Source organism: Protopterus annectens, chromosome 3.part0 (genome assembly GCF_019279795.1).
Source record: "Protopterus annectens isolate FY-2018-M chromosome 3.part0, PAN1.0, whole genome shotgun sequence".
Lineage (NCBI taxonomy): Eukaryota > Metazoa > Chordata > Ceratodontiformes > Protopteridae > Protopterus > Protopterus annectens.
The window spans coordinates 1,942,198,384-1,942,223,886 of record NC_056731.1 but is presented as its reverse complement, the minus strand read 5'-3'; the positions used below and the strand labels follow the sequence as shown (position 1 = coordinate 1,942,223,886).

Here is a 25,503-nt window from a genome sequence, read left to right as displayed (position 1 = left end):
CCAGAATCCAAGGTTGGTGAAGTAAATGAGGCCAAAGGAAGGGGAAACAAATCTGTTGAGGCCAGTAAGGTGCAATGAGAATGACTTTTCTGTTCAACATGGCAGCCTTCTGTAGGAATTTTGGAATTAGTGGGATTGGTGAATAGGCATATAGTAGACTGGGGGGCCAATACTGAAGTAGAGCATCCCTTGGTGATTCACCCTGTGGGAGGATTACGACAAAGTAGTTGCTGCATTTGTTGTTTAAAGGTAAAGCAAAAGATCACAGCAAGGCTGGCCCCATCAACGAAAAATAATTTCCTTTACATTCTTGTTGAGAGACCACTCATGAGGTAGAAGAATACATCAGCTCAGTTTGTCAGCTATCACACTGGACTTCCCTAGAATGTGCAGTGCTGTGCGAAAAAGGTTGGATGAGATTACCCATTGCCACACTCTGAGTGCTTCTTGACACAAGGGATATGATCTGGTCCCTCCTTGCTTGTTGATGTACCAAACTACTGACATATTGTCCATTTAAATTAGAATCATCCCCGAAGGGAGAGCATCTTGGAAGGTCTGCAATGCTAAAAGCACTGCCCTCATCTCTAAGACATTGATTTGGAAGTTGGCCTCTTTGGGGGAACACATGCTTTGGACTGTTTTCTCCAGAAAATGCCCTCACCCCCCCACCCCAACTAGGAAGCATCCATGGTCACTATGGCCTTGGGCTGAGAGAGGAAATGACTGAACGGCCTTGTAGAGCCTGATCTGACTGAATCCACCACCTGAGATCTCTTCTACATGTGTGAGTGATTCATATCAGAGTTGACATAGGTTGGTGAAGTATCGACCATTGTGTGCTAGCTTCCATTGGAGAATCCTCATGTAAAATCTGGCTAAGGTACTAGTGTTATCTCCGCTGACATTAACCGTAGAACTTGAAGGACAAAGTGGGCTGAAATTTTGCTACTACAGAATATTTTTCTGTCTTGTGATCTTACAGTCTGAACCCTTCAGGGAGGCAGTAAAGCTATCATTGACTTTATATTAAACAGTGCTCCGATGAATTCCAAATTCTGAGTCAAGCAAGTTGCTACTACTGCCATATATTTGGTGAACACCCTGGAGGCTGTGGTGACACCAAAGGGCAGAGCTCTGAGTTGGTAATGACTGGCTCCGCATACCTCTCAACTTTACAGATTTTCACAGAATGCCCAGATTTTTCCTTATATTTCTGGTCTTTTCATAAAATTGTAGTTTTTTGACAAATTACTGACAAATCATTGAAGAATGATGTCAGAAAATAATGACAGATATTTGAGTTTCAATCAGCATGCTCTTTAGAAAATTCATGCTAATGCAAAATCTGCTATTCTATTAACTTTTTAAGTTTATAAGAGCAATATTTAAAAATTGTCCCTATTTTTGGGCCTTTTCCCCCACTCATTTGTGGCTTTGTTTAGATTTCTCACTCTAAGTGGTTGAGAGGTATGTATCCCAGCCAGAAGCATAAGTACCTTTTGGACTGTCTGTTCATCTTTATGTGATAGTATGCATCCTGAAGATCTATCACATCAAGTCATCCTTGCCCAGAAAAGGGATAATGTACTGAACTGTGACCATCTAAAACTTGCTAAGTCAAACTGACTTGTTTAAGTTGCTGAGATTCAAAACTGGTCTCTAGTCCCCTGTTTTCTTTGGCACTAATATGAATCTTGAGTATGTTCCAAATTCTATCTGTTCTGGTGGGACCTCTTGGATGACTTTTTTCTAGCAGCTTTTGAACCTAAATTGCTGCTTGTTTTCTCTGTTTGGAGCATCTAGGATTTTTCTTGAAATCTGAGGAGGAAGGGAAAAGGGTATTATATAACCTCTGGAAATAATCTTCTGCACCCAAATATCTGTCTTTATTTCTAGCGAGGCTCTCTGATGCAGAGAAAGTTGACCCCTGATTGCCTCCAGAGTAGGGAAACAGGACTTCCTTTCAGGAATGCTGGAAGGATCTGTCAAAGAAAGTATCTCTGGATCCCTGGTGTTGCAGGCCACCTCTGCCGCAGGGGATGTGTCTGCCATTAGAGTTCCCCCCTCTATTCCTGGGGGAACTTCTTACACGTGTGTCCTGGAAAGGTCCCTGGGATTTCTTGAACCACATCTTTTGACCACCTCATTGATTCCTAGAAAAGGATCTTTGAGATGTCGAAAAACATATGGCCATGGCAGTCAGGGCCTTTCCATCCTTCTCACACCAGGATAATGTGTCTTTTACTTTGGGGCCAAATAACGATGTGACATCAAAAGAAGCACTGATGAACGAAGACTTGAAGGGCTCCACAAACTCACATAAGCACATCAAGGCATACCTCCTAATAGAAATACTTGAACCCGTTACCTATGAGATTGCTTTGGCTACATGCAAAATGAGCCTCATGAAAGAATTGGAAATAGGTTGCTTGCAGGGTAGCCAACTGAGAAATTACGGAAGATTGTACTTCCTCAGAAATGGATCCTGAAAGGGTATTTGAGAGCTCATTATTCAAATCCCTCTGCAATCCAGTGAAATGTGTGAAATAATTCAGTGACCTTAAGGCGAAGGTCGCTGAAGCATAGACATGCTTCCCAAACCTGTCTGAGGCTCCCTGTTGGGGGGATGAACAGTGGAACTCTCCTCGGCAAGTTCCTTTTTAGTGGCAGCCACCACAACCATGGCATCAAAGGGAACCCCTTTTCCTCAAAACTGTTTGTCCACAGGTAGTGCCATAATTTTGTCTGACTCTGAGGTATAGGTTCAATAGTATTGTGGTCTTCCACGCCTGCCAAGAGATCAACTCAATGAGCTTGCCAGTAGGTGAAGTTACTCAGGAGGTAAATGGGCCAGTACCAAAAGCCTCCTGGAATAAAGACTCCTCAGATGAAGGGTTGCTGGGCATCCAGCCACCTCTCTGCTTAAGGATTTCAAGGATGTCTCCAAATAAGACATCTTCAGTAGGTGACCATGGGGACCCTTAACCTTCATCAACGTATGCATCTTCTGTGATAGACTCCTTTGGGGAGTCAAAGTGTTCCTCTTACATGTCTTCTTCTTAGGGACCTCCTCAGTGGGATTCTCTGGGGAGGTATCAGAAGAAATCAGGATGCCCTGTTTGGAAGCCTGGGGTTTTCATACTGGCTGTCCCTGTGAAAAACAGTGATGAGACTCTGAGCACAGAGACATTAGATTTGTATAATGTAGATCTGAGTGGGTAGGATCTGTCTCCTGTTGTTGAGGCAGACAATGCTCTCTCCATAAACTCAAAGGCAGACCACTCCAGAGAGGGAGAAGACCTCAGATCCAAAAAGTCAAGCTTTTGGACTGCTGCCCTCCCTGCTCTGAAGGCAATCACCCCAAAGTAGAAGCTGGAGCAGAGCTAACCCGGGCTGAGGCCCCAAGGTGTAGAGTCGGCTACAATGACTTCAGAGTCAACTCCAACACCTCAGATATGACAGGGAAGCTTTGGTTATGACAGGTCTCTGAATCCAACTGAACTGATGTGCTCAGAGCGAACTTCGGATCCAAGGATAATGATGATCAGAGTCCGATGGAGCCAGACGGCTCAGATCCAAGGACTCTGACACAGTAATATGAGAGAGAGGAGGAACTAGTAAAGGAGGTGTGGAAGAAAAGCAGATTTCCTGATCCGAAGGGTAGGAGCCATTAAGGCACCCATCTGACTCTGTGCCGACAGAATCTTTCTCACCATTCTTTCCACCTCTTCTTCTGTTAGACTCCTAGAAGAGCAAGTGGAAATTACAGAGGGGAATCTGGGTCTCTCGAAAAAGGGTGAGAGGACCCTGGAGGGTACAGGGTCCACAGAAGGAGAATATCTGGTCCTTGGCAGGCAATAATGCTGGGAGAAGGGGTCAGCTCTGATAACTTTTTCATTGGATCCGAAGAAGTCGTAGCCAATGATTTTTTCTGCTTAGGATCCAATGTTGATGTCAGATCTGATAATTTTTCCTTTTTCTTATTAGGATCCGATGATGAGGTCAGACCTTATTGAGGTCTGTTTTTTTGAATGCTCCAAGGTCCTGGAAGAAGAAATGGATGGACCCAGGGAAGGAGATTTTGAGTCTTTAGATTTTGGTGACTTAGCTCCAGATAAAGCCTCTCTGAAAGCAGAATGAAGCAAACCCTTTAGTATTATTTTTTTTTCAACAAGTGCCTTTGGGTTAAACCCATGATAAGATTCCACAGTCTTCCTGTAAATGAAGAGGGCCAAGGCAATATACACATAAAGTGGAGGCATCAGATACAGGAATTTTATGACCACACTTGAGACATTTTTTGAACCCAGATGGGCCTTTCTCTGCCATAATTAGAAGAGGGAAAAAGACATTACACATGCTATCATACAAAAACAGTACTTAGAGACTAAACTTTTGTTGTTTTTAAGAGGAAAGAAACAAAAGAATAGAGAATTACCAACAGTGGTATTAAAGAATCTGCACTAAGTGTAGCAGCAAGGGAAAGGAATACTGGCGATAGTATTCAATGTACAAAATGTACAGAATTAAAAAAAATATTAAGTAGAAATAATATTTATAAAGGCGAAAAAGGTAAGGGATAGAAAGGACCTGAGAAAAGTAAGGTTTTAACTTACAAGAACCACAAAATCACTAAATTAAACACTTATATGCTCGAGGGTAATGGTCACCACAGCTTTTGTGTAAAGTGGCAAAACGATCTGAGGTACTTGGGGTTGGTGCATCATGAGTACGAGAGAAGCTTGAGAGTTTATGGTTGCCACAAGCTTTAGGAATGGCCAAAATGGAGATGAGTGATCGGATCTGAACCCATTAGTTGAGGATAGAATGAAAATTGACAACATCAGATCAAGTGTTAAAAGGCTTCCTGTAATATGCACAATATAAATTTCAGTTTATCTGTTGGGAGAATCAGCCTATTGAGATGTTAGCTATATTTGCCTTTTTTTTTTATTCTGGAACATACCTCTCAGTTGTACAGATTTTCACAGAAGGTCCAGATTTTTGCCTCATAGCATTGGTCTGTTTTTCATAAAATTGTGGATTTCTGGCAAATTAGTGGCAAATCATTAATGTTTGAAGTTAGAACATAATGACAGAAATTTGAATTTCAGACTTCATATCCTTCAGAAAATTCATGCTAATGCAAAATGTTTTATTCTATCAACTTTCTAAGTTTTGTAAGAGCAATATTTAAAAATTGTCCCTGTGTTTTGGGCCTTTTTCCTAATTTTATTTATGGCTTTTTCCAGATTTCTTGCTCTAAGAGGTAGAGAGATATGTTCTGGAACTTTCTTCTATCTTTTCTCATATATTTATCTCATTCTCTTATAATGTTGTCCAAGGTGTCTCTGTCTTCATTCTCCTTGATTTTTCCACACTGCAAGTGGTATTCCAGACATTCAAACCATACCAATAGTCATGATGTCATCACAGCTTCCAAAGGAATGTTTTGATTTCTATGCAATGAACTGCAGGTCTTATCAGTAAAGAGTATGTGCCCTCTACAACAGAGAGAAAGAGGGGTTTAATATTCTACTATTTTATATTAAGTAAAGTAATAGGCTCATGGAAAAGAAATACTCTCCCTCATATTTTAAATACCACACAACACTATATGTGTAAATGTCTTATTTACATATTGTATACAACAACCATCCAGTTGTTTTACATAATAATGTTGCTGCCTAGTGGACATTCCTGTATTCACTGGTCAAGTCAGCAACTATGCTCTATAAATTACTAATATGTCTCTTCAGATTCTCAGGTCATTTTTAGTTTCAGTTGCATGGGAATTGTTACACAGGATAGCCCTTTGCACATGCTAGACAAAAAATAGTCCATAAGGCCATGATGACTAGCATCTACACCGGTCTTAGAATGGGAAATTACCAAAAAAAAAAAAAAACTATAATAAAGCATACTCTTTAAGCAGTGTGCAAGCCTTTTTGTGTGCTGTAACATGCACCACGCAGTCTTAATCAATCAGTTAAAAATCCAGCATAATGAGTTGAGAGTTCACTGATGAGCTAAATAGAGAAATAATAAAAAGTATGATGTAGAAACAGATTTTGAACACCACCAATAAACAAACATAATGACAATGTGGATTTCTTTCAGATGCTTTCCAGAAGCTTGCCTATGCTACCCAAGAAAAATATTCACAAACCAATATGACACCATTGCTCACTATATTCCGATGTGTAAGCCACATTCAGATATGAATTAAAGCCAAGTGTAGGTACTTAAATAACAGTATTAAGCATGTCAAATAAAACTCCAAAATCCTTGGTTCATCAGGCAAGAGACTTACAGTCTTCTCATGACAGCACAATGTACTACCAATAAAGCTTAAAATAAAGTACTTGCTTGTCTAATAGGTTGATAGAGTCATAGGTAAGTATAGGCTAACAGCCCTTGCGGGCCCTTTAAGCCTAGCCAGTTTCCCTTTTTGCGCTCAAAATAACCCATCCCATTTGGTTATAGATTGGCCTTACCCATCCCATGGTTGATAATTATATATTACTCCTAATAAGAATAAATGCAATCCCACCATAGATAATTTGAGGGGACCTGCACATGGGATAATGCATTTAGGAGCTGCATTAATGCATTAGCAATTTCTACATTTTTCTCAGAAGCATTCAGAAATACAGACAGCCATTACAGATGATGTCAGAAGCTGGCACATGATACTCACCATTAGGGAATGACAAAATGGAATGAAATGAAGGCTCAAGCTGTGCAATTCTCTCCTGAAGAGGTACCAAATTAGGATCCAAACTCAGGGATGTTGCTTTACAATCACAAAGGATGCACTTACTGGGCAGCTCACAACTACATCTCATGTTCAGTGGTTTCTGTGGTAAAATGGGAGGAAAAAAGTTTTAAAAAAGATATATCTAAATGTCTCAACATTGTATATGGTGGTACCTGAAAACTGCTGTCAATTAAAAAGAAGCAAGTCACATCCAGAAAAAAAAATGCATTTCAAAATGTTTCACTCATTAATGTCTACAGAAAGACAGTTGCATAAATCAAGACATTGTTAATAAACATTTTAATTTTCATATCTGTCTTGATCTGGCCTACCAGTCTCATCATCTGCACTTCTTTCAATTACTTGAAAATCTTGAAATAATGATCATACATGTAATTCAAATGCAAACAGACACTACAGAAATAAAATTATGTCCATCCTAAATCAGCATCCTACGAATAATCCACATGGAATTTCATGATTGCCAAGCAAGAGTCATACTATACTGCCCTCTTCTACCAAAGAAGAATAACTTACTCTGAGGTGTCTAGTCCTTCTGCAAACATTAAGTTGCCAATTACCGAGTTTAATTCAAAAACATAGATGTCTAACACCAAGTACTGACAGCAAAGATGCACTGTCAAACCAACTACTGTTTAGATTTGTGTGAGCCCCTGGCATGGCACTGAAGAAGCAAATGGGGGGGTAGTAAAAGGGCTACATTCACTTGCCTCTCTCAGAGGGGAGACAAGAGTTTAACTACCATGCTGGTAACGATACCAGAGATCATGTCAGTGCAACCAGGCTTACATGTGCAGAACACAGAGAATTGATGTATGACAGTGTATGCAGGGTTTAGCCTTATAATGTTCCCCAGGAGGGTGGGTGTCCTTAGACAGGCACATCACCACAGAGGAAGTGGTCTTCACACCACAAAGTCCCATGCCCATTTACTTACAGAAAGCTTAGAACCAGCACATTAGAAGGTAAGGGTCTTAAAAAGAAAATGTCATCAGTCAGTAATATAATAGTTCCACCCACAAATAATCTGATCCTTATTGGCTGAAGGGGAATGAATGAGTCAATATGGCAAAAAGGGGGAAGAGGAAGTTGATGAGTAGCAGATGATAAAAAAAAAATTGCCAAAAAGTTCTTGAAGTGTTAATGTTTGTTGCATCTCTCCATATAGTTACATAGTGATTAAATGAGAAGTGATAGATCAACTCGAATGAACACTTGCATGACGTCTCTGGCTGGCACAGAGTGTTAAGGCTGGGAGATACCATTCCTGTGGTACACGGTTTGATTCCCTCAACCCTCATTTGCCTCCTGAGTAACCTACACCATAAGGCAGATAAAACGCCTTAAAAATATACAAAAAAGTTATTAGGGCAGTACTGCCATATCATGAGTAGTTTTGCTGATTTCTTTAAGACAAATGCATTGGCATGTGCACAGAATAAAATATTTGCAATTTCTGAACAAAAGAAGATGAGTACTATCTAGTACAAGCACTTTGAATATTATTTATGCAATCTTATTACTCTAAACTTTGTCTAATGTACATTATATTTTAGTTGGCATACTAAATATTACTTTCCTGGCAAGACTGATGCAGGAGTTACTCACAATCAGGAAAAAGGATGGGTAAATGTTACATAACCCACAGGCAATGACTATTTGTATTATACTACTGAGTTATTTAAAACAGGATTTGTAAACCTATTGTAAACAACTATTACATAATTGCATTTAATTTGCTTCGTGATGTTTCCAAAAATTTAAAGCAGCACACACATCTTAATGTAAGGCTAGAGTACACATTCACACAAGTGCAGATTCATGTGCAATATATATCCATGATGTGTAGTTTCTGTCACCTGATATAGTGACTTCAAAATGTTTTCTGTCATTTTCTTAAATAATTTATTTGTATATTGGCAGATATGACTATCATAAGAAATTCTGATGAGTACTGGCATATTAGCAAATGGCAGTAGTAATTTGTCTTTTTTTCTTTTTTATACACTTGCCAGTGGAATCTTGATGGCATGTTCACTTGTGTTGAAGGCCTCTCACTGGAGAGGTATTATATGGACGTGGCATTTGTCTCTCACTGGGGAAAGAGTATGAAGATACTGGCTTCTTGGAAGAGACAAAGTATCATTTGGAAGAAATAATTGCTTGTTACTGTGAAGGAAGAATTTTAGTAGGAGTAAAGACTTTTGGTAATTTCCATCTGGGGGGATTTGCTTATTAAAACATGATTGAGCCCACATACATACATATGCATTTAAACACAAATACAAATGTCTGTGAGTGTGAGTGTGTGTGTGTGTGTGTGTGTGTGTGTGTGTGTGTGTGTGTGTGTGTGTGTGTGTGTGTTAGTCTTAACCCACTAAAGTATAGTGGGTCCAAAAACAAAACAGTGTAAGAAACTTCTCTGTGTGGAAGATTTTCAGTCCATATATCTCTAGTTAATCACTATATATTAATCAGATCAGACAATAGTAGTAGAAGTAGTGAACCTAAACTCATCTTAAGTCAAAAAATAATAAAAAATATATAATTTGAAATATTGTACAGAATTACTAAGTAATCCAAGCAAAGTAGGCAGTCTGTTTCCAGTCGAAAATCCTTTATTAAGTACACAGACGAGTGATCCAAGTAAAACAAAAATAGAGTAATAGTTTCCTCACAAGCTTTCTAAATATATATATATATATATATATATATATATATATATATATATATATACTTTTTATCAGGCAAAGGAGTGGTTTATTGTGCTGTAAAACAAAGTGTTATTGGTACACATGTTAAATTCACATTCCTTCTCCCATCAGTATAACATTTGAGCTGATCCTGCCCTATTTAGTAGCTGTTATAATAATATAACCCATATGTACTTTAAATAAAATTTATAATAATGTGGTACCTCTTATTTAACCAGATTATTAACTCTGTGATTTTATCCAAGACAATATGCTACATGGCTGGAAATATATCAACCTTAGTCCATTTGGCAATCAAAAAATATATATAAATATATACATATACACTTTGTAAAAATCATATTATATTTTCATAACCTATTGTTAACAAAGATTGCTTTCGTCCTTCTAGACTTCTTCAGGTCTGTGTACAAAAACTTTTTATAAAAATATTATTGTATAATTAGTATTGTTATTACACATCATTTTGAATAAAGTGTAAAAAAAGAGAACCAAAAAAAGAAAAAAATAATAAGAAAAAATGTATAAAGATGGAAGCAAAATATACACTTAAATTAAAACTGATTTAAAATGGTATTTAAAACCAACTGGTAGAATAAAATAAAATAAAATTAGTCATGTAACCAATGTAGCAATTTTCCAAGTTCCAGTACACTTTTAATTGAACAGTAGTAGTTTAGTCCAGGCTTCCTAAAAGAGTTCAGCTTTAATTGCCACATGAGTTCATGTTTCTCCAGAATATTCGGGATGTCTCCTTCAAGATCACCCATGTTTATGTGATCCTGGATCTGGAACTTAAAACTTGTGTGTCTTTTATGAAGAGAAACGTGTTAGGCTAGTGCATTATTTTTACATCCAGAGTGGATTTCTGACAGATGACATGAAATCCTACACTTAAGTTTATTTACAGTCCTCCCCACATAGAATGCATCACATTCATTGCACTGTGCCCTGTAAATTACTTTTGAAGTGTTACAGTCACCCCTGCACTGATCTTAAAGATTTTCTTTAAATAAGGGCAATAAAAACATTGCTGTATAAATATACAAAATGTACAATTAGCTTCACATATTTTAGTGTTTCTCTCATATGGTCTAGGTTTAAATTCAACAAAAGTTCTAATGTTCCTGGCCTTCCTGTAAACAAAGGATGGGGCTTCACCTAATATGTTAATCAGAAAAGGGTTTCCTGTGACAATGGCCCAGTTTTCTTCAATAACATTTTTGATAATGTGATAATCTTCAAAGTGTATGTCAGGATGCAGCTATTTTTGCATTTGTTATTCTCTGTGGAATTTCTTAACATTCTCCTACTGGGGAGGTTGAGTGAATGTGCTTCAGTCCTTTTCAGTTCAATAATGGGTTCCAGGATGTTTTTTAACATCTGACTTTCATAGCCTCTCACTAGAAAATCATTCTCTAAGTTACTCAGGTTTCTCAAAAATGGTTCCATCTCTGTAGTAATTCTAGCTAATCGATAGCCCTGGGACTTCACTACATTATACTTGGCTTTTGTAGGATGTAGACTTTTGCTGTGGAGTAATAAGTTAACCCTTGTTGGTTTTTTGAACAGATCAGTGGTGATTCTGTTATTGTTGGTGTCCTTGGAAATCTGCATATCTAAAAAAGTGGTTGAATTATAGCTATTGGAAGAGGTAAACTTCAGAATGGGGGTTGTTTGATTGAGGTAAGTGATAAAATCTCCAAGCTGCAAGGTGTCACCTTGCACGCAATAAAGATGTCATCAATAAAACGTAAATATCATGTGATATGCTGCCTGTAGTCTGTATTGTTTAACACAAAGTCCTCCTCCTCCCACTTTCCCAGGGCTACGTTAGCTATGCTGGGAGCCTTGGCAGCCCCCATTGCTATTCCAGTTTTTTGTTTGTAGTGTTTACCATTGACAGTAAAGAAAGTGAAGTCCAATACAAGATTAATGAGCTTGCTTAACGTTTGCAGTTGTGCTTATATACCTTGATTATGTTTCTTAAAAGACTCCATAGCTGCTGTTATACAGTAATTGTGAGGGAGCATTGTGTACAAGGATTCCACATCAATAGTTAATAAAATACTGTCAGCTTCACCTGTAATGTTTTTTATTTTCCTCAAAAAATCCATTGACTCTCTTATGTATGACTTCACAATTCTATTTGGGCAAGACTGTAAATAAACTTAAGAGAAGGATTGGGTCTATATTAGATCACCGAACACTTAAAAAAGCGAACGGTGATTAATTGACCCTATGTAAGCGAAAGCTTACAATTTCAAACTGTCAGAACACACTGTTCCAACAAAAAAATAAAAAAAAAATACTTTAAACACTGCATTAAGTGGGTGGCTTTGCCTCCCCCCACACCCCCTACTTAAATATACCAACTCCGAGACCGCACTACAGTGCCGAAAATGGCAAAGTAATGAAGCAGCCAAGTGAATTCTTTCCCAGGGAAAGAATTCACTTAAAAGCTGCTTCGATATTTTGCCATTTCAGGCTTTTGAGTTCGACCAAGACTCATTTGAAAGAATGCGTCTTCGGCCTTCTAATAGGGAACCATAAGATTTCATGTCATCTGTCAGAAATCCACTCTGGATGTAAAAATAATGCACTAGCCAAACACCTTTCTCTTCATAAAAGACACACAGGTTTTAAGTTCCAGATCCTGGATCGCATAGGCATGGGTGATCTTGAAGGAGACATCCCAAATATTCTGGAGAAACATGAACACATGTGGCAATTAAAGCTGAACTCTTTTAGGAAGCCTGGTCTAAACTACTACTGTTTAATTAGAAATGTACTGGAACTTAAAAAATTGCCACATTGTTTACATGACTAATTTTATTTTATTTTATTCTACCAATTGGTTTTAAATACTATTTTAAATCAGTTTTAATTTAAGTGTATATTTTGTTTCCATCATCATACATTTTTTCTTATTATTTTTTTTCTTTTTTTTGGTTCCCTTTTTTCCACTTTATTCAAAATTATGTGTAATAACAATTCTAACTAATTATACAATGATATTTTTATAGATAGTTTTTAGGGTTCTTGTACACACAGACCTGAAGAAGTCTACAAGGAGGAAAGCGATCTTTAACAATAGGTTATGAAAACAGAATATGATTTTTACAAAGTGTATATGTATATAGTTATATATATATATTTTTGATTGCCAAACGGACTAAGGTTGATATATTTCCAGGCATGTAGTATATTGTCTTGGATAAAATCACAAACTTAATAATCTATTTAATAATCTGGTTAAATAAGAGGTACCACATAATTATAAATTTTATTTAAAGTACATAAGGGTTATATTATTATGACAGCTACTAAGTAGGGCAGTACCAGCTTGAATGATACACTGATGGGGAAGGGATGTGAATTTAACATGTGTACCAATAACACTTTGTTTTACAGCACAATAAACCACTCCCTTCTCTTTTAAAAAGTATATATATATTTAAAAAACTTGTGAGGAAACTATTACTCTAGTTTTGTTTTACTTGGAACGCTTCTCTGTGTACTTAATAAAGGGTTTTCAGCTGGAAACAGACTGCCTGCCTTGCTTGGATTACTTTTGAATACTTAGTAATTCTGTACAATATTTCAAATTATATATTTTTTATTATTTTTTTGACTTAACACGAGTTTAAGTTTGCTACTTCTACTACTACTGTCTGATCTGATTAATATATAGTGATTAAGTAGAGATATATGGACTGAAAATCTTCCACACAGAGAAGTTTCTTACACTGTTTTGAAAATACGAAAATGCATCCCTAGGCATAGGACTAAAATGGCAAGCCAACAGACAGGTATAAATCATAGATGGGAAATATATAGAAGCCACTTGCCAATACTTGGTAATTGATAATATATACAAATGATTTCAATAACATATTTGCTGCACTACTTTGAGCAATTTTAATATGTATAATACTTAAACAGTGGTTCAAAGGATGGAAAAAAATAGGTAAGGAAAAGTTATTGTGAAGAAGAAGAGGTATGGAAGAAGAGGAAAAGCTCTGTATTATTAATAGCAGTGGGTACCAACAGAGAGCATAGCTGCCCAACAATAAAATGACAGAGTGCAATACTACTGTGTAATACAACAGTGATTTCAACAGTTCATTGGTTCAGTGATTAACAATGATACATGCAAGATGCTCTGGATGACCCTGCAAGCTCAAGTTGTAATGCCATTTCAATAGTTAGTTCCATTTTTAGACTGTGAGAGTGGACTAGCTATGCTTTCAGTCTATGTAATGCCTTTGTTGCAAGCACAGTTTTGTTCTTAAAATGAAGCAGGAGTGACTGCTTTTTTGAAGACAGATTTTTTTTTTACTGTAGCTGTTGATAATGCTGGTGAGAACATTCTACATGTTATTGATTGTATCAACTACATGAAAGACCAAGCAATGTTAGAGTTTTCGCTATGTAATAGCTTAAACCTCCTGTAGTGGAGACCAGTGAGATATATATACAAGGGACCCCCCCTTAAAGATATACTTGTGTTTCAACTACATGGTTTCTGGGTACACATGACATTTTATTTTTATTTATTTATTTATTTATTTTTTCTTTTCTTTTTTTTACTGATTTATTAAGGCCAATAAAGCCAAACCACACTAGCTGTACCTGAATGCCCCAGTAAAGATTTAAAAAGTTAAAGAAAAGAAAGACTTCCAAGATGGCTGCACATTGAGTAACAGTTTAATTTCAGCTCTCCTAGTGTGAAAATAGAAACTCAGTACAGAGAGCCAATAAACTCATATTTCTGGGTAAATTTCAGTAACTGGCTAGTAAGTGCACTGGGTGCCAGCATAAAAGAAATTCAAGAAACCTGAAAGAAAATCAATCACAAAAGCTGAGGAAAAATACTGACTGGGAAGAATTCTGCAGCTGTTCTGCAAGAAGCAATGCAAACTCCAGCTCTGGCAAGACATGCCTTTCAGTAACATAGAGGAAAAAATAAGTCAAATGTACTCAGAGTTGAGTAAAATAAAAGAAACACTGACAGAGTATATCAACTCAAATAACAAAAGGCTGGAAAAAATAAAGGAAGCTTTTAAAAGATATTCAGATGAGGTGATAAAACTGCAAAAATTAGAGGTCAAACTGAAAAAAAAAGGCTGGCTGAATATGATACTGCTCAAGAAGAGATGTTTCAAAAACAATAACAGAATTAGAGGACAGAGCACATAGGGGAAACCTGAGATTTTCTGCTGTACCAGAGAAGCTGGAAGGAACAGGCTGTATTAATTTTATGAAAATACAAATAAGCAAATGTACTGGTATTCCACAGGAGTTGTTAACTGAAAGGACACACTGCATGCTTGAAATTTGGCTATGAGAAAGCAACCTAGACCTTTAATAGTAAAGATGAAATCCTACCAACAGAAGAAGGTGATTTTGAGAAAACTGTAGCAGAAGAACAAAGTACTAAAACTAGGAAACAGTAGAATGTTTGTGGAAAATGATTACTCACTGTACACCAGACAGAACAGGAGTACATTTATTCCACTAATCAGGGAATGTCGAGAAGCAGACTTGATATTCAAGTTGCTGTACTCAGCTATTTTCAAAATATTCTTTCCTGGAGGTTCAAAATCATTTCTGATGCAGAGCATGCTAAAGAGGAAATACAAAAGTTTGTCTAACAAAAGGAGATTCTGCTTCTTGTTCTTCTGATAATAAAGATCACAGAGAAACTGTGCCAGTGAAACCTTTTCCACTGTTTCAATGGAAAATGCCTGAGGACAGAAAAAAAGCACAAGAGTTGAATAGAAGAACTGGGAGTATGTTGTAAATGAAGTAGAGACCGAACTTGGGAGAAGGAGATCAGGAATAAAACTAGCAACTTCGAAGATTACAAAGCTGTAATTACATTTGTTAAACATGACAGAACAAGAAAACCTGGAAATATTGGACTTTTTTACTTCTAAGGGATTCTAAAGCATATGCCCTACTTCATGCCATTAATGTTTGGAAGAACATTAAGGAGGGTGGAAGAGGAAGGAAAGAGTTAACTGTAAGTAAAGCCAGATGTTAACAGCAGTGTTTTTTATAATATGATATAATATGCATGCTATAAAGTAAAGTTTTCTCAGTTATTTTTGAGTATAATTATGATACTAAAGTAAACAGGTGACACTTTTTTCCTTCCTCTTTCTTTCTTTCTCCTTGTTTGGTTTTAAGAAATGTAGGGACTGCAACATAAAAAAAAGAAAAAAATGTCTGGTCAAAAGAGTGGGATACAGGAGCAACTGATGTGCTTTTTTTTCACTCTTGCATAGGGGAATGACTGGATTACGATTCTTGGCTTGATCTAGTAGCAAGTTTTAAGAGAAAGCAAATAAATAAAAAAGAGCACTGTCTAGCAAATAAATGAGTGTTTTTAGAAGCAACTCTGTATATGGTCCTCATGTCTCCATGGAGACAATCTGATAAACAGCTATAAAACAGAGTACTTATTTCTTTCAACAGCTGGGAGATAATGTTTTCTGAGAGTATTCAAGTGATTTCCTATCTGGGAAAGTAATAAAGACAACACAAAACCAAACAGCACTTAGTAGAAGCACAGGCTGTATCATGTGTCGTAGCATGGATAATTTTCCTTGTAAGTTAACCAAAGTCTGTGAATGTGGCTGTCAGTCTGGGACAATTGTTCCTATTATAGGTTCATAGGTTAGTACTAAGCTAACTGCCCTTACGAGCCATTTTAAGCCTAGCCAATTATCCCTTGTGAGACTTGAACCCTGCACCTTGTGTTTGTAAGGCAGATACCTTAACCATGAGGCCACCCTCCCAACCTCTCCCAATTAGGAGAGTAAAACCTTGATATTTGAAGATGTACATAGATTTTTGTGTTAGTACTAAATGAATAGATTTTAGGGGTGTATTTGTTTTTTGTCTGAGGGCTTTCAATAAAACAAAAACATTTTGTAAGATTTGACATAGCCTCAAATAGATATGAAAAGAAACAACTGTATAAAAGTTCAACCTGCCAAACAGTGTATGCATGTAATGCAAAAACTGGAACAAGACATTTAACAAAAAGCTGTTACACATAAAAGGAGGGAATAATAACTTTTTTAATACAATGATGCTTTCTGTAATGTCTTTAAATGTCAATGGTCTCACAGATAAATACAAAAAAGACAGAGTAGTGAGCCATATTAAAAAAAATGTAGAGTGCAAATAGTTGTATAACAGAAAGAAGTGAACATGTGAATTTGATAAAGAAAGGTTTTCAGGTCGGTTATTCAGTGGAATACCTGGTACAAAGGAAAACAGGAGTGCTTATATTAATTGCAAGAGGAGCTCCAATAATGATATAAGAGAATACAAAAGATAATAATGGTAGATCTGTAGTACTAAGGGGCTCCTGGTAAGGTGGGAGGATTACACTGGTATATATATTTATATTCTACCTAAAACTGTTATAATGGAGCTTAAGAAAATTCAGGGAGATATAATTAGCTTTCAGCAGGAAATATTACTTATAGGTGGGAACTGGAAATTTATTTGCAGCAGTAAAGATGCATCTTTGGGGTCCAGATACAAAAATATAAGAAAGGAGGGTACATTTTTAAGAAACTTATGAAAATATTTGGCATGGAAGATGTGAATTCAGTAGTAGGAGTTTGGAGTGAATTTACATATTATTTCCCAAGACACAATGATGTGAATTCAGTAGTAGGAGGAGTTTGGAGTGAATTTACATATTATTTCCCAAGACAAAACTGGTCTAGACTAGGCAGAAAATATATTTCACAGGAAAATGTGCATTTAATTCAACGTTTCGATATGCATCCAATACTTATTTCAGATCACACTTCAATAATAACTAAAATAAAAATGCAGGGTGATGAAATAAAAATAGACACTGCCATTTCCCCACCTATCTGTTGAAATGAGAGGCATTTAAAGAATGGATAATGGAAATTATTTGGGAGTTATTAGAGAAGCTAGAAATTTCTTTTGAAAATATAGCTAGGGAGTGGGATAAAATTAAAGTGGAGTTTAAAATAGGGTGGACATGAAAGAGATATATGGTTAAGAAGTAACAAGAATTATTTAGTGGGAATGACAACGGTTAAAGTACTGCAGAATAAGTGGGGAATCTCAAAGAACAAGAAGAGGAACAACTGCAGAATGCTAAACAGAAAATAAAGGATTACCTCAATAACATGCAGGAATTTAGAAAGATTGCTGTTAAGCAACTGTTTTCTGGTAATAACATGTGAGCACAAAAACATTTAGCACAATGACTCAGGCAAGAGAAAGTAGAAAGGGTTGTCACCACACTTAGGGAGCCTGTAACAAGGAAGATAAGAGATCCTGTACAGGTACTTGAAATATTTCAAAAATGTTATTAAAATTTGTGGAAAGCAGAGAAATATGGAAATCAAGAAAAGGTACAAATGGAAGTGTTTATACAAGAATTAAATATGCCAAGGTCAGAGGTAGGCAAGGCTCATTTACTAACAGACAGGATAGGAGGAGATGAGATAAAAATGTTGATATACAACCAAGCTGAATGAAAGTCCCCAGGAAAACACAGTATTCTTGTGGAAGTTTGGAAGCCTGGAGTAAAAACTGATAAAGATCTGGAAGGTTTTGTTTAACAGTATTTTAAGAGGAAGAGAAAAATCAACATCCTGGAAGAAAGCAATGGTGGGTGTAATACCTAAAGAGGGTAAAGACCCATCAGATCCAGCTTCATGCAGGCCCATTTCCATCCTAAACCATGATTATAAAGTGGTTATGTCCATAATGGCTAAAATAATGGCAAAGGTGATTCCAATATTGATAGATATGGATCAATGTGGTTTTGTGGAGTAAACATTTGACAACATTAACAAAACACTGATGATCCAGAAGGAAGCAAAATGTAAGAAAATACCACTGTTGTTGGTAGGTCTTGATGCAGAGAAAACACTTGACAGAGTAAGCTGGGACTTTATGAACAAGGCAATGGAATCATTTGCATTCCCTGATAAAATTATAAAGTTGATTAGGAGGATATATGAGGGTTAGAGGCAGAAATTAAAGTAAGTGGGTTAATCTTTGATAATTTCTGTTTGAGCAGAGGAACCAAGTAAGGGTGTCCTCCTTTCTCTTTGTTATTTGTATTATATTTAGAACCACTGACAAAGAAAATATGGAACTCAGAAATTCAAGGATATAATTGGTATGATAGTCAAGAAAAGCTGTCTCTGTTTGAGGATATTATTTTATACCCGATAAAACCAGAAAAGGACATTTAAGTGTTGTTGGACATTTTGAGACAGTTTCAGATTTTTTCAGGATACAAAATTAATGAATCTAAAACAAAGGCAATAGCTGTAAATTATGTACCCACACACAAACTGGTTCAGCAATATCCATACTTACGGGAACATGATAAAATGAAATAATTAGGAGTATGGATTTAAAAAGATTTTGGTGTGGCAGCTAGAGATATGTGGGAAGAGACTAAACAAAATCTAATAGAAAAACTGAGAAATTAGAAGCTCTGTTTTATGGATATGGATAGAAAGATACAAGCAGTTAAAATGTTTTTAGTCCCTTTAGTTTCATACATAGGTCAGATGTATTTTTATCAACCAGAGGAAAAGTTGTGGATAGCACCTAATAAAGAAATGACGGATTTCATCTGACAGGAAAGACAGCAAGAGTCAAGTGGGAAGAAGTAAACAATTTATTTGGAGTGCATGCTAGAAATTGCCTTCCCTATCAAGGTTTGATATCAGACTATAAGCAAAAGAAAGACATAGGGTGATCCTATGTGAAAGAGCAGCAGTGGTGGAATGTTAGGCAGAATCAAGGACAGAAGCTGCTGTTAAAAAAGGAATAATTAGTACAGCATATAAAATATTGCATGATAACTGTGACGACCCACCATTGGACCATCAAGGATCCTCAATCCTCAGCAATGGCAACAGTGGGGGGGGGGTCACTGAGAGGATAACAGGTACACACACAGTATTTCTAAATGCAGCTCTCTGCATCAAGTGCAATTTCCCTTAAGAGCACACAAAGACCACAGTCAGTCCGGGGCTGACGCCTCTCTGTTTTTCCAGATCCCCAATAAGACTCCCCAATGGCACAGCTATAGAGTTGAGATCTCAGCTGAGTGATCAAGCCAAGACCCCCAGCACCCTCCTTGTCCAACCAGTGCTTTGTGTCCCTGCCCAAGTAGTTGACACACACACACCTGGGAAAGGCTGGCACAGGTTTACTAGCTATGCCCCCTTCTGCCCAGACAAAAAGGTAGTTTCCACTGCCACCAGTCATTCCTCGACAGCTACTTTAAAGCTCTTAATAAAGGGTGACCAATTTTACTGTGTAATATTAATATTAATACAAATGGTAGTTTGACCAAGAGCAAGGCTATTGAGTAGCCCACACAGTGTCCCCAAATAAATACTCAAGTACTCTCACAACTTAAATAACTCTACAAAGATCAGCCACAATGAAATGTTTAAATATATTGAACAATAATAATAAAACAACAAGATAATACTAAATATATATTCACAGTGACATCAGAGTTTGAAACCATGGGGAATATTTAAAACAACATTGCAGGACAGTCTCAAATAAATAAAAATATCTAAACTAAGCTTCACTATATTCCTCACTGAATCTAACAGAATTATACTATAACCTAAGAACTTACTTATAGAGCAAGGCAGATGTGGTGAATGGTTCTTGTTGTTGTCAGGTCCAAGACAGAATTCAGAATGCTCTGTCTCACTAAGAGACTTCTCAAAATAATATCTCGCTCAGGCACAGTGGTGCAGCAGTAGCATTGTCAACTCACAGCTGATTCTCGGCTGGAGTGCCTCCTGTGCAGAGTCTGCATGTCCTCCCTGCATTATGTGGGTTTCCTCCTGGTGCTCCGGTTTCCTCCCACATTACAAAGACATGCATCTGGAGTGTTTCTCCCCGGGCTTCCACTTAAAATTGGCAGTTCATCTCTGTACTCTGGTAAATTTTCGTGTAGGGATCAAAATTTCACACTACAACCAGAAAATGCAAACTCAGCTGGTAGCCAATTACTGGAAAGCACCAGCAACAGCAACTTATTTGATAAGTCAGACTTTTTCAGTAAACAAATAATAAATACATAAATAAATAAATAAATAAAATAAAATAAATCTCAAATATCACTGCTGGGTAGCTTGCAGAATGACGTCACTTCTTGTCATCTGACTTCTAGTTCCCAGGTGAAACCCCCATTGCTGAAGCTGGCAGTATTTAGCATTTACCTGTAAAAATACTCATACAAGGGCTTTTGCTCAGATGTTAGGCAGATGCTGGAAGTTATAAAACAATTGCATCCCTCCACATTTCAAGACTAGTAATTATTTCACCCTAAAGCCAATACGGAAAGCTTCCTAGTACAGACTTTATGTCTCTTGCTGCATTGAGAACTGAAAGATACCACCTTTTATGGCCTAGCCTATAAAGTAATTTAATTTCAGATATTTTTCTAAAGTTTGCTGGACTGGAGGTTAACCCTCAAGTTTCCTCTTTTAAGCATATACATTTAAACAGTTACAATAGAGGAGGTACATTTCTGTTCTTTTTCCACTAGGGCACTCTGTGGTTACATTTCAAACACATCACTTTATAAATACCTTTTCAACACACACACATGTGTACAGGCAGTTTGATATACACATGACATACAGTTCTAATACATTTGTAACACAAGTGTCTTGTATAAATCATGTTGATATTCACCAATGACATATAATTATTTACAAAATTCCAGCTAGCTGTGCTGGCAGTATCTCCTTTTGTCACAATAACTATAACACTCAATCAGTGGAAGGTAGAAAGGATTGGGAAGAAAGACTGGATAAGCAATTCACAAAGAAACAATGGGGGATATATGTATGTCTCCCAGATATGCAACAAAGTCTAGAGGATTTAGGATCTTTGCTTGGAAGTGCTTACATATGTATTTGTATACCCCAAGTAGACTACAAAGAATTTTTCCTCATATAGATAGCAAATGTTGGAGGTGTGACAGGGAAAAAAGAGGTAATTGTGAACATATTTTCTGGGAGTGGAATGAGTTGGTAGACTTTAAAAATTCCCTGCAGACTACTCTGTCAGAAATACTGGTTGAGGGTCAGCACATTGTTATGACTTAAGAAAAAAGAAGTTATGTCTTACCATAACATTCCATCTGTGTTGTTGATCTTCATTCATTCATCACTGATGGGTTGTCAGTTCCATCGTCGGAACTGAGTCGGCCTTATACCAAGCTCATGCCAGCCAAAAACTCTCGAGCTAAGCTTTTACCCATAGTACCCTTCTCCCTGTTACCTCAGATCACGTTTGCCCATTATTAGTAAAGAAGAGGCTGTTTCTGAGCAAGTACCCTAAATCAGGACTTGGACCCAAAGTATCCCCCAGGAGCCTTAGGAGGGGGAAGGATGGTGAGACGTGATAAATGAATGAAGATCAACAACACAGATGGAACGTTATGGTAAGACATGACTTCTTTATCTGATGTTGTTAATCTTCATTCATTTATCACTGATAGGACAGAGACCACAGCTACCATGTGTCACTTGGGCGGCCCTTATGGAAGAATATTCCTGAGCACCATTCAGCCAAATAAAGCTCTTCCCCTGAAGACCATATCCAATTCGCAATGAGTTATAAAGGTATGAGGAGTAGTCCACGTTGCTGCTGCACAGATATTGTCCCTAGAAGCTCTTGAGTGGAACGCCATAGAAGTTGCCATTGATCTGGTGGAGTGAGCTTTGATATTTTGTTGTACAGGTTTTTTTTTGTGATAATAAGTGAAGATTATACAGTCTTTAAGCCATTTAGATAAAGTCACCTTAGAAACTGACTTTCTCAATTTAGGGCCAGAGACTGATATAAACAGCTGGTCTGATTTGCGCATTGTTTTTGTCCTATCTAGATAGAATCTCAACTGTCTGTGCACGTCTAACAAATGCAGACAGACAATACTCTCCTTTATTTGAAAAATTAGGGGAAAAGACTGGCAGGTCAATAGCCTGGTTAACAGAGAAATAAGAAATTACTTTATGGAGAAAGGAAGGATTTGTCCGGAGTGATACTCTGTCCTTGTGGAAAATTAAATAAGGGCATTTTATGCATAGAGCGTGGAGCTCGGAAATACGCCTAGCTGATGTGATGGCCACCAGAAAAAGAGATTTCCAGGATAAGAACTTGATGTCACAAGTTGCTGCAGGTTCAAAAGGAGGTTGTGTCAAAGATTGTAGGACTAGTGTGAGGCTCCATGGTTCTATAGGCTGTTTGATTGGAGGTCTAACGTGAGAGACTCCTTTTAGAAAAGTTTTACATAAATGATGTGAGATTAAGGAGGAATTCCCAAAACCATTACGGAAATTTGAAATGGCAGCCAGGTGAACCCGTATAGTTGAAGATACAGCACCATCTTCAAAGAAATTTGATAAGTAATCTAGCACTGCAGTAACTGGGGCTGAGTACGGGTCTAGTTTTCTCTGCTTAGACTAAAATGAAAATCTTTTCCATTTGTCAAGTTAAAAGTTCCTGGTGGATGGTTTGTGAGAGGCTTGAATAATATCACTTACTGACGATCAGCAGAAGTGGAGAAACCGAGCTGTCAGCTTGAGACTGATTAAGTTCGGGTGGCTCAGCCCTTGGGGGGTGAGAAATCAGATCTGGAGTTGGATCCAGAATCCACAGACAGCATAATAAGTGAGGCCGAAGAAAGCGGGAACCATACTTGTCAAGGCCAATAAGGTGGTAGGAGGATCACTTTGCTTTTCAACCGAAGAGCTTTCTTCACGAATTGGGGAATCAGAGGAAGGGGGAGTAAGCATACAGAGGTCCTGTGGGCCAATCGTGGATTACAACATCCCGGGGGAATTAGGTCAAAGTGGTTGCTGCACTTGTGGTTTGACAGGAAGGTGAATAGGTCGCAGCAAGGCTGGCCCCAACAGTTGAAAATGTTTGTCGCTATGTACGGATTGAGGGACCACTTGTGAGGCAGGAAAATACATCTGCTCAGCTTGACTGCAATCATGTTGGAATCCCTGGGGATATGAGTTGCTATCAGAAAGCAGTTGGAAGCTATCACCTATTGCCAAATTCTCATGGCCTCTTGACATAAGGGATAGGACTTGGTTCCTCCTTGCTTGTTGAAATACCACATTACTAACATGTTGTCTGACTGGATGGCAATTGTTCCAGAAGGAAGTGCAAACTGAAATGCTTGCAATGCTAAAAGCACTGCCCTCAGTTCTAGGACATCTATATGCAGATTGGCCTCTATAGTGGACCATGTGCCTTGGACTGTCATTCCCTGAAAATGCTCTCATCCTATCAGGGAAGCATCCATGTTCACAGTGGCTCTGAGCTGGGAAGGATGGAATGAGTGGCGCCAAAGCTTGGTTTCTGGCCTCATCCACCAGATTAGTTCCTGTTTGCATTGATTTGTTATTCGAATCTGAAAGGACAACGGATGATGATTTGGGTGCCACTGAGGTAACAGATGTCACTGGAGGAGTCTCATGTGAAGTTTTGCAAGAGGCGCCATTGATATTGAAGCTGCCATTGAACCTAGGAACTGAAGGACTTATCGAGCTGAAACTTTGTTTTGACAGTGCATCACCCGGAGTTGGAGCCTTAGTCTTTGTAATCTGTTGTCAGGGAGAGAGACTAAACAGGAATGGGTATTGAACACTGCTCCTATGAATTCTAAGGACTGGGTCAGAATCAAGTTGGATTTCTCCCAATTTATAGAGATTCCCAGGAAGTTCGCCAAAGATAGGGTGTAGTTTAGGGCTGTTACCAGTAGATGTTTGGTGGGGGCGGTAAGGAGCCAGTCGTCTAAATATGGAAACACCTGGAATCCTTGCAGTCTCAAGTGAGCTGTTACTACTGCCATGCACTTGGTGAACACTCTGGGGGCTGTAGAGTCTCCAAATAGCAGAGCACAGAATTGGTAGCGCTTGGCTCCCAGCCAGAAGCAAAGAAGCCTTCTGGAGCATTTGTCCATTTTGATGTGGTAATACGCATCCTGAAGGTCCACTGAGCACATCCAATCGCCTTTCTCCAAAAAAACGAAGAATGGACTGAACCGTGACCATCTGGAATTTTGTTTGGGTGACAAACTTGTTTAAATTGATGTGATCCAATATTGGTCTCCAGTCCCCTATCTTTCTTGCCACCAAAAATAATCTTGAGTAAAATCCGGATCCGATCTGGTCTGGTGGGACTGCTTGGACGACTTTTTTGACACAGCTTTTTTATCTCTAGAGCTGCTTCTTCCCGTTGACTGGGTGGACCGTAGGGAATTCATCTTGGTGGTTTTAGATAAGAATCGAATAGGATGTGGTAACATCTGCTTATTATCTTCTGCACCCAAGAGTCGGTGGTTATCAATTGCCAGGCAGTGTGGTGCAGTGAGAAACATCTCCCAACTGCTTCCAGAGGGAAGCAATCTGGCCACTCTTCAGGAGCGCTGGTAGGGTTGTCCAGAGAAAGAATCTCTGGGACCCTGGTTATGCAGGCCCCCTCTGCCTCAGTAGGGGCATCTTCCAGAAGAGTTACCCCTTCTGCCTCTGGGGGTGAACTCGCCACATGTGTTATGAAAAGGACGCTGAGAATTTTTGTGTCATAACTTTCCACACCTCTGACTCCTGGAAAAGGAATGCTGGGTTGGTGGAAAAGCATACACCTACAACAGATAGAATTTTGCCATCCTCACACTTGGCTAGAGTATCCTTCACTTTTGGGCTGAACAGGAAAGACACTTCAACTGGCGCATTCAGGAAGAAAGACGTGAAGGGGTCTGCAAAATCACAAAGGTGATTCCAGGCGTAACATCTCATAACTACACCTAAACCCACAGCTCTTGCTGCCCCTTTGGTTTCATGGGATATTAACCTCATGGGCGAGTCCGATATTGATTCCTGGGTTGCTAAGCTGCGAGGCAACTTTGTCACTTACCTCGTCAGACAC

General features: G+C 38.0%; 1 protein-coding gene across 1 annotated transcript in view; it reads right to left on the bottom strand.

Annotated features, from left to right (window-relative positions):
- Positions 1-25,503, bottom strand: part of LOC122797198 (KAT8 regulatory NSL complex subunit 1-like) — a 1,944,458-nt gene that overhangs the window by 814,975 nt on the left and 1,103,980 nt on the right. The window contains exon 6 of the mRNA XM_044066025.1: positions 6,704-6,863. Within this exon, the coding sequence (XP_043921960.1) occupies positions 6,704-6,863 (160 nt within the window). The remainder of the gene's footprint in view (positions 1-6,703; positions 6,864-25,503) is intronic.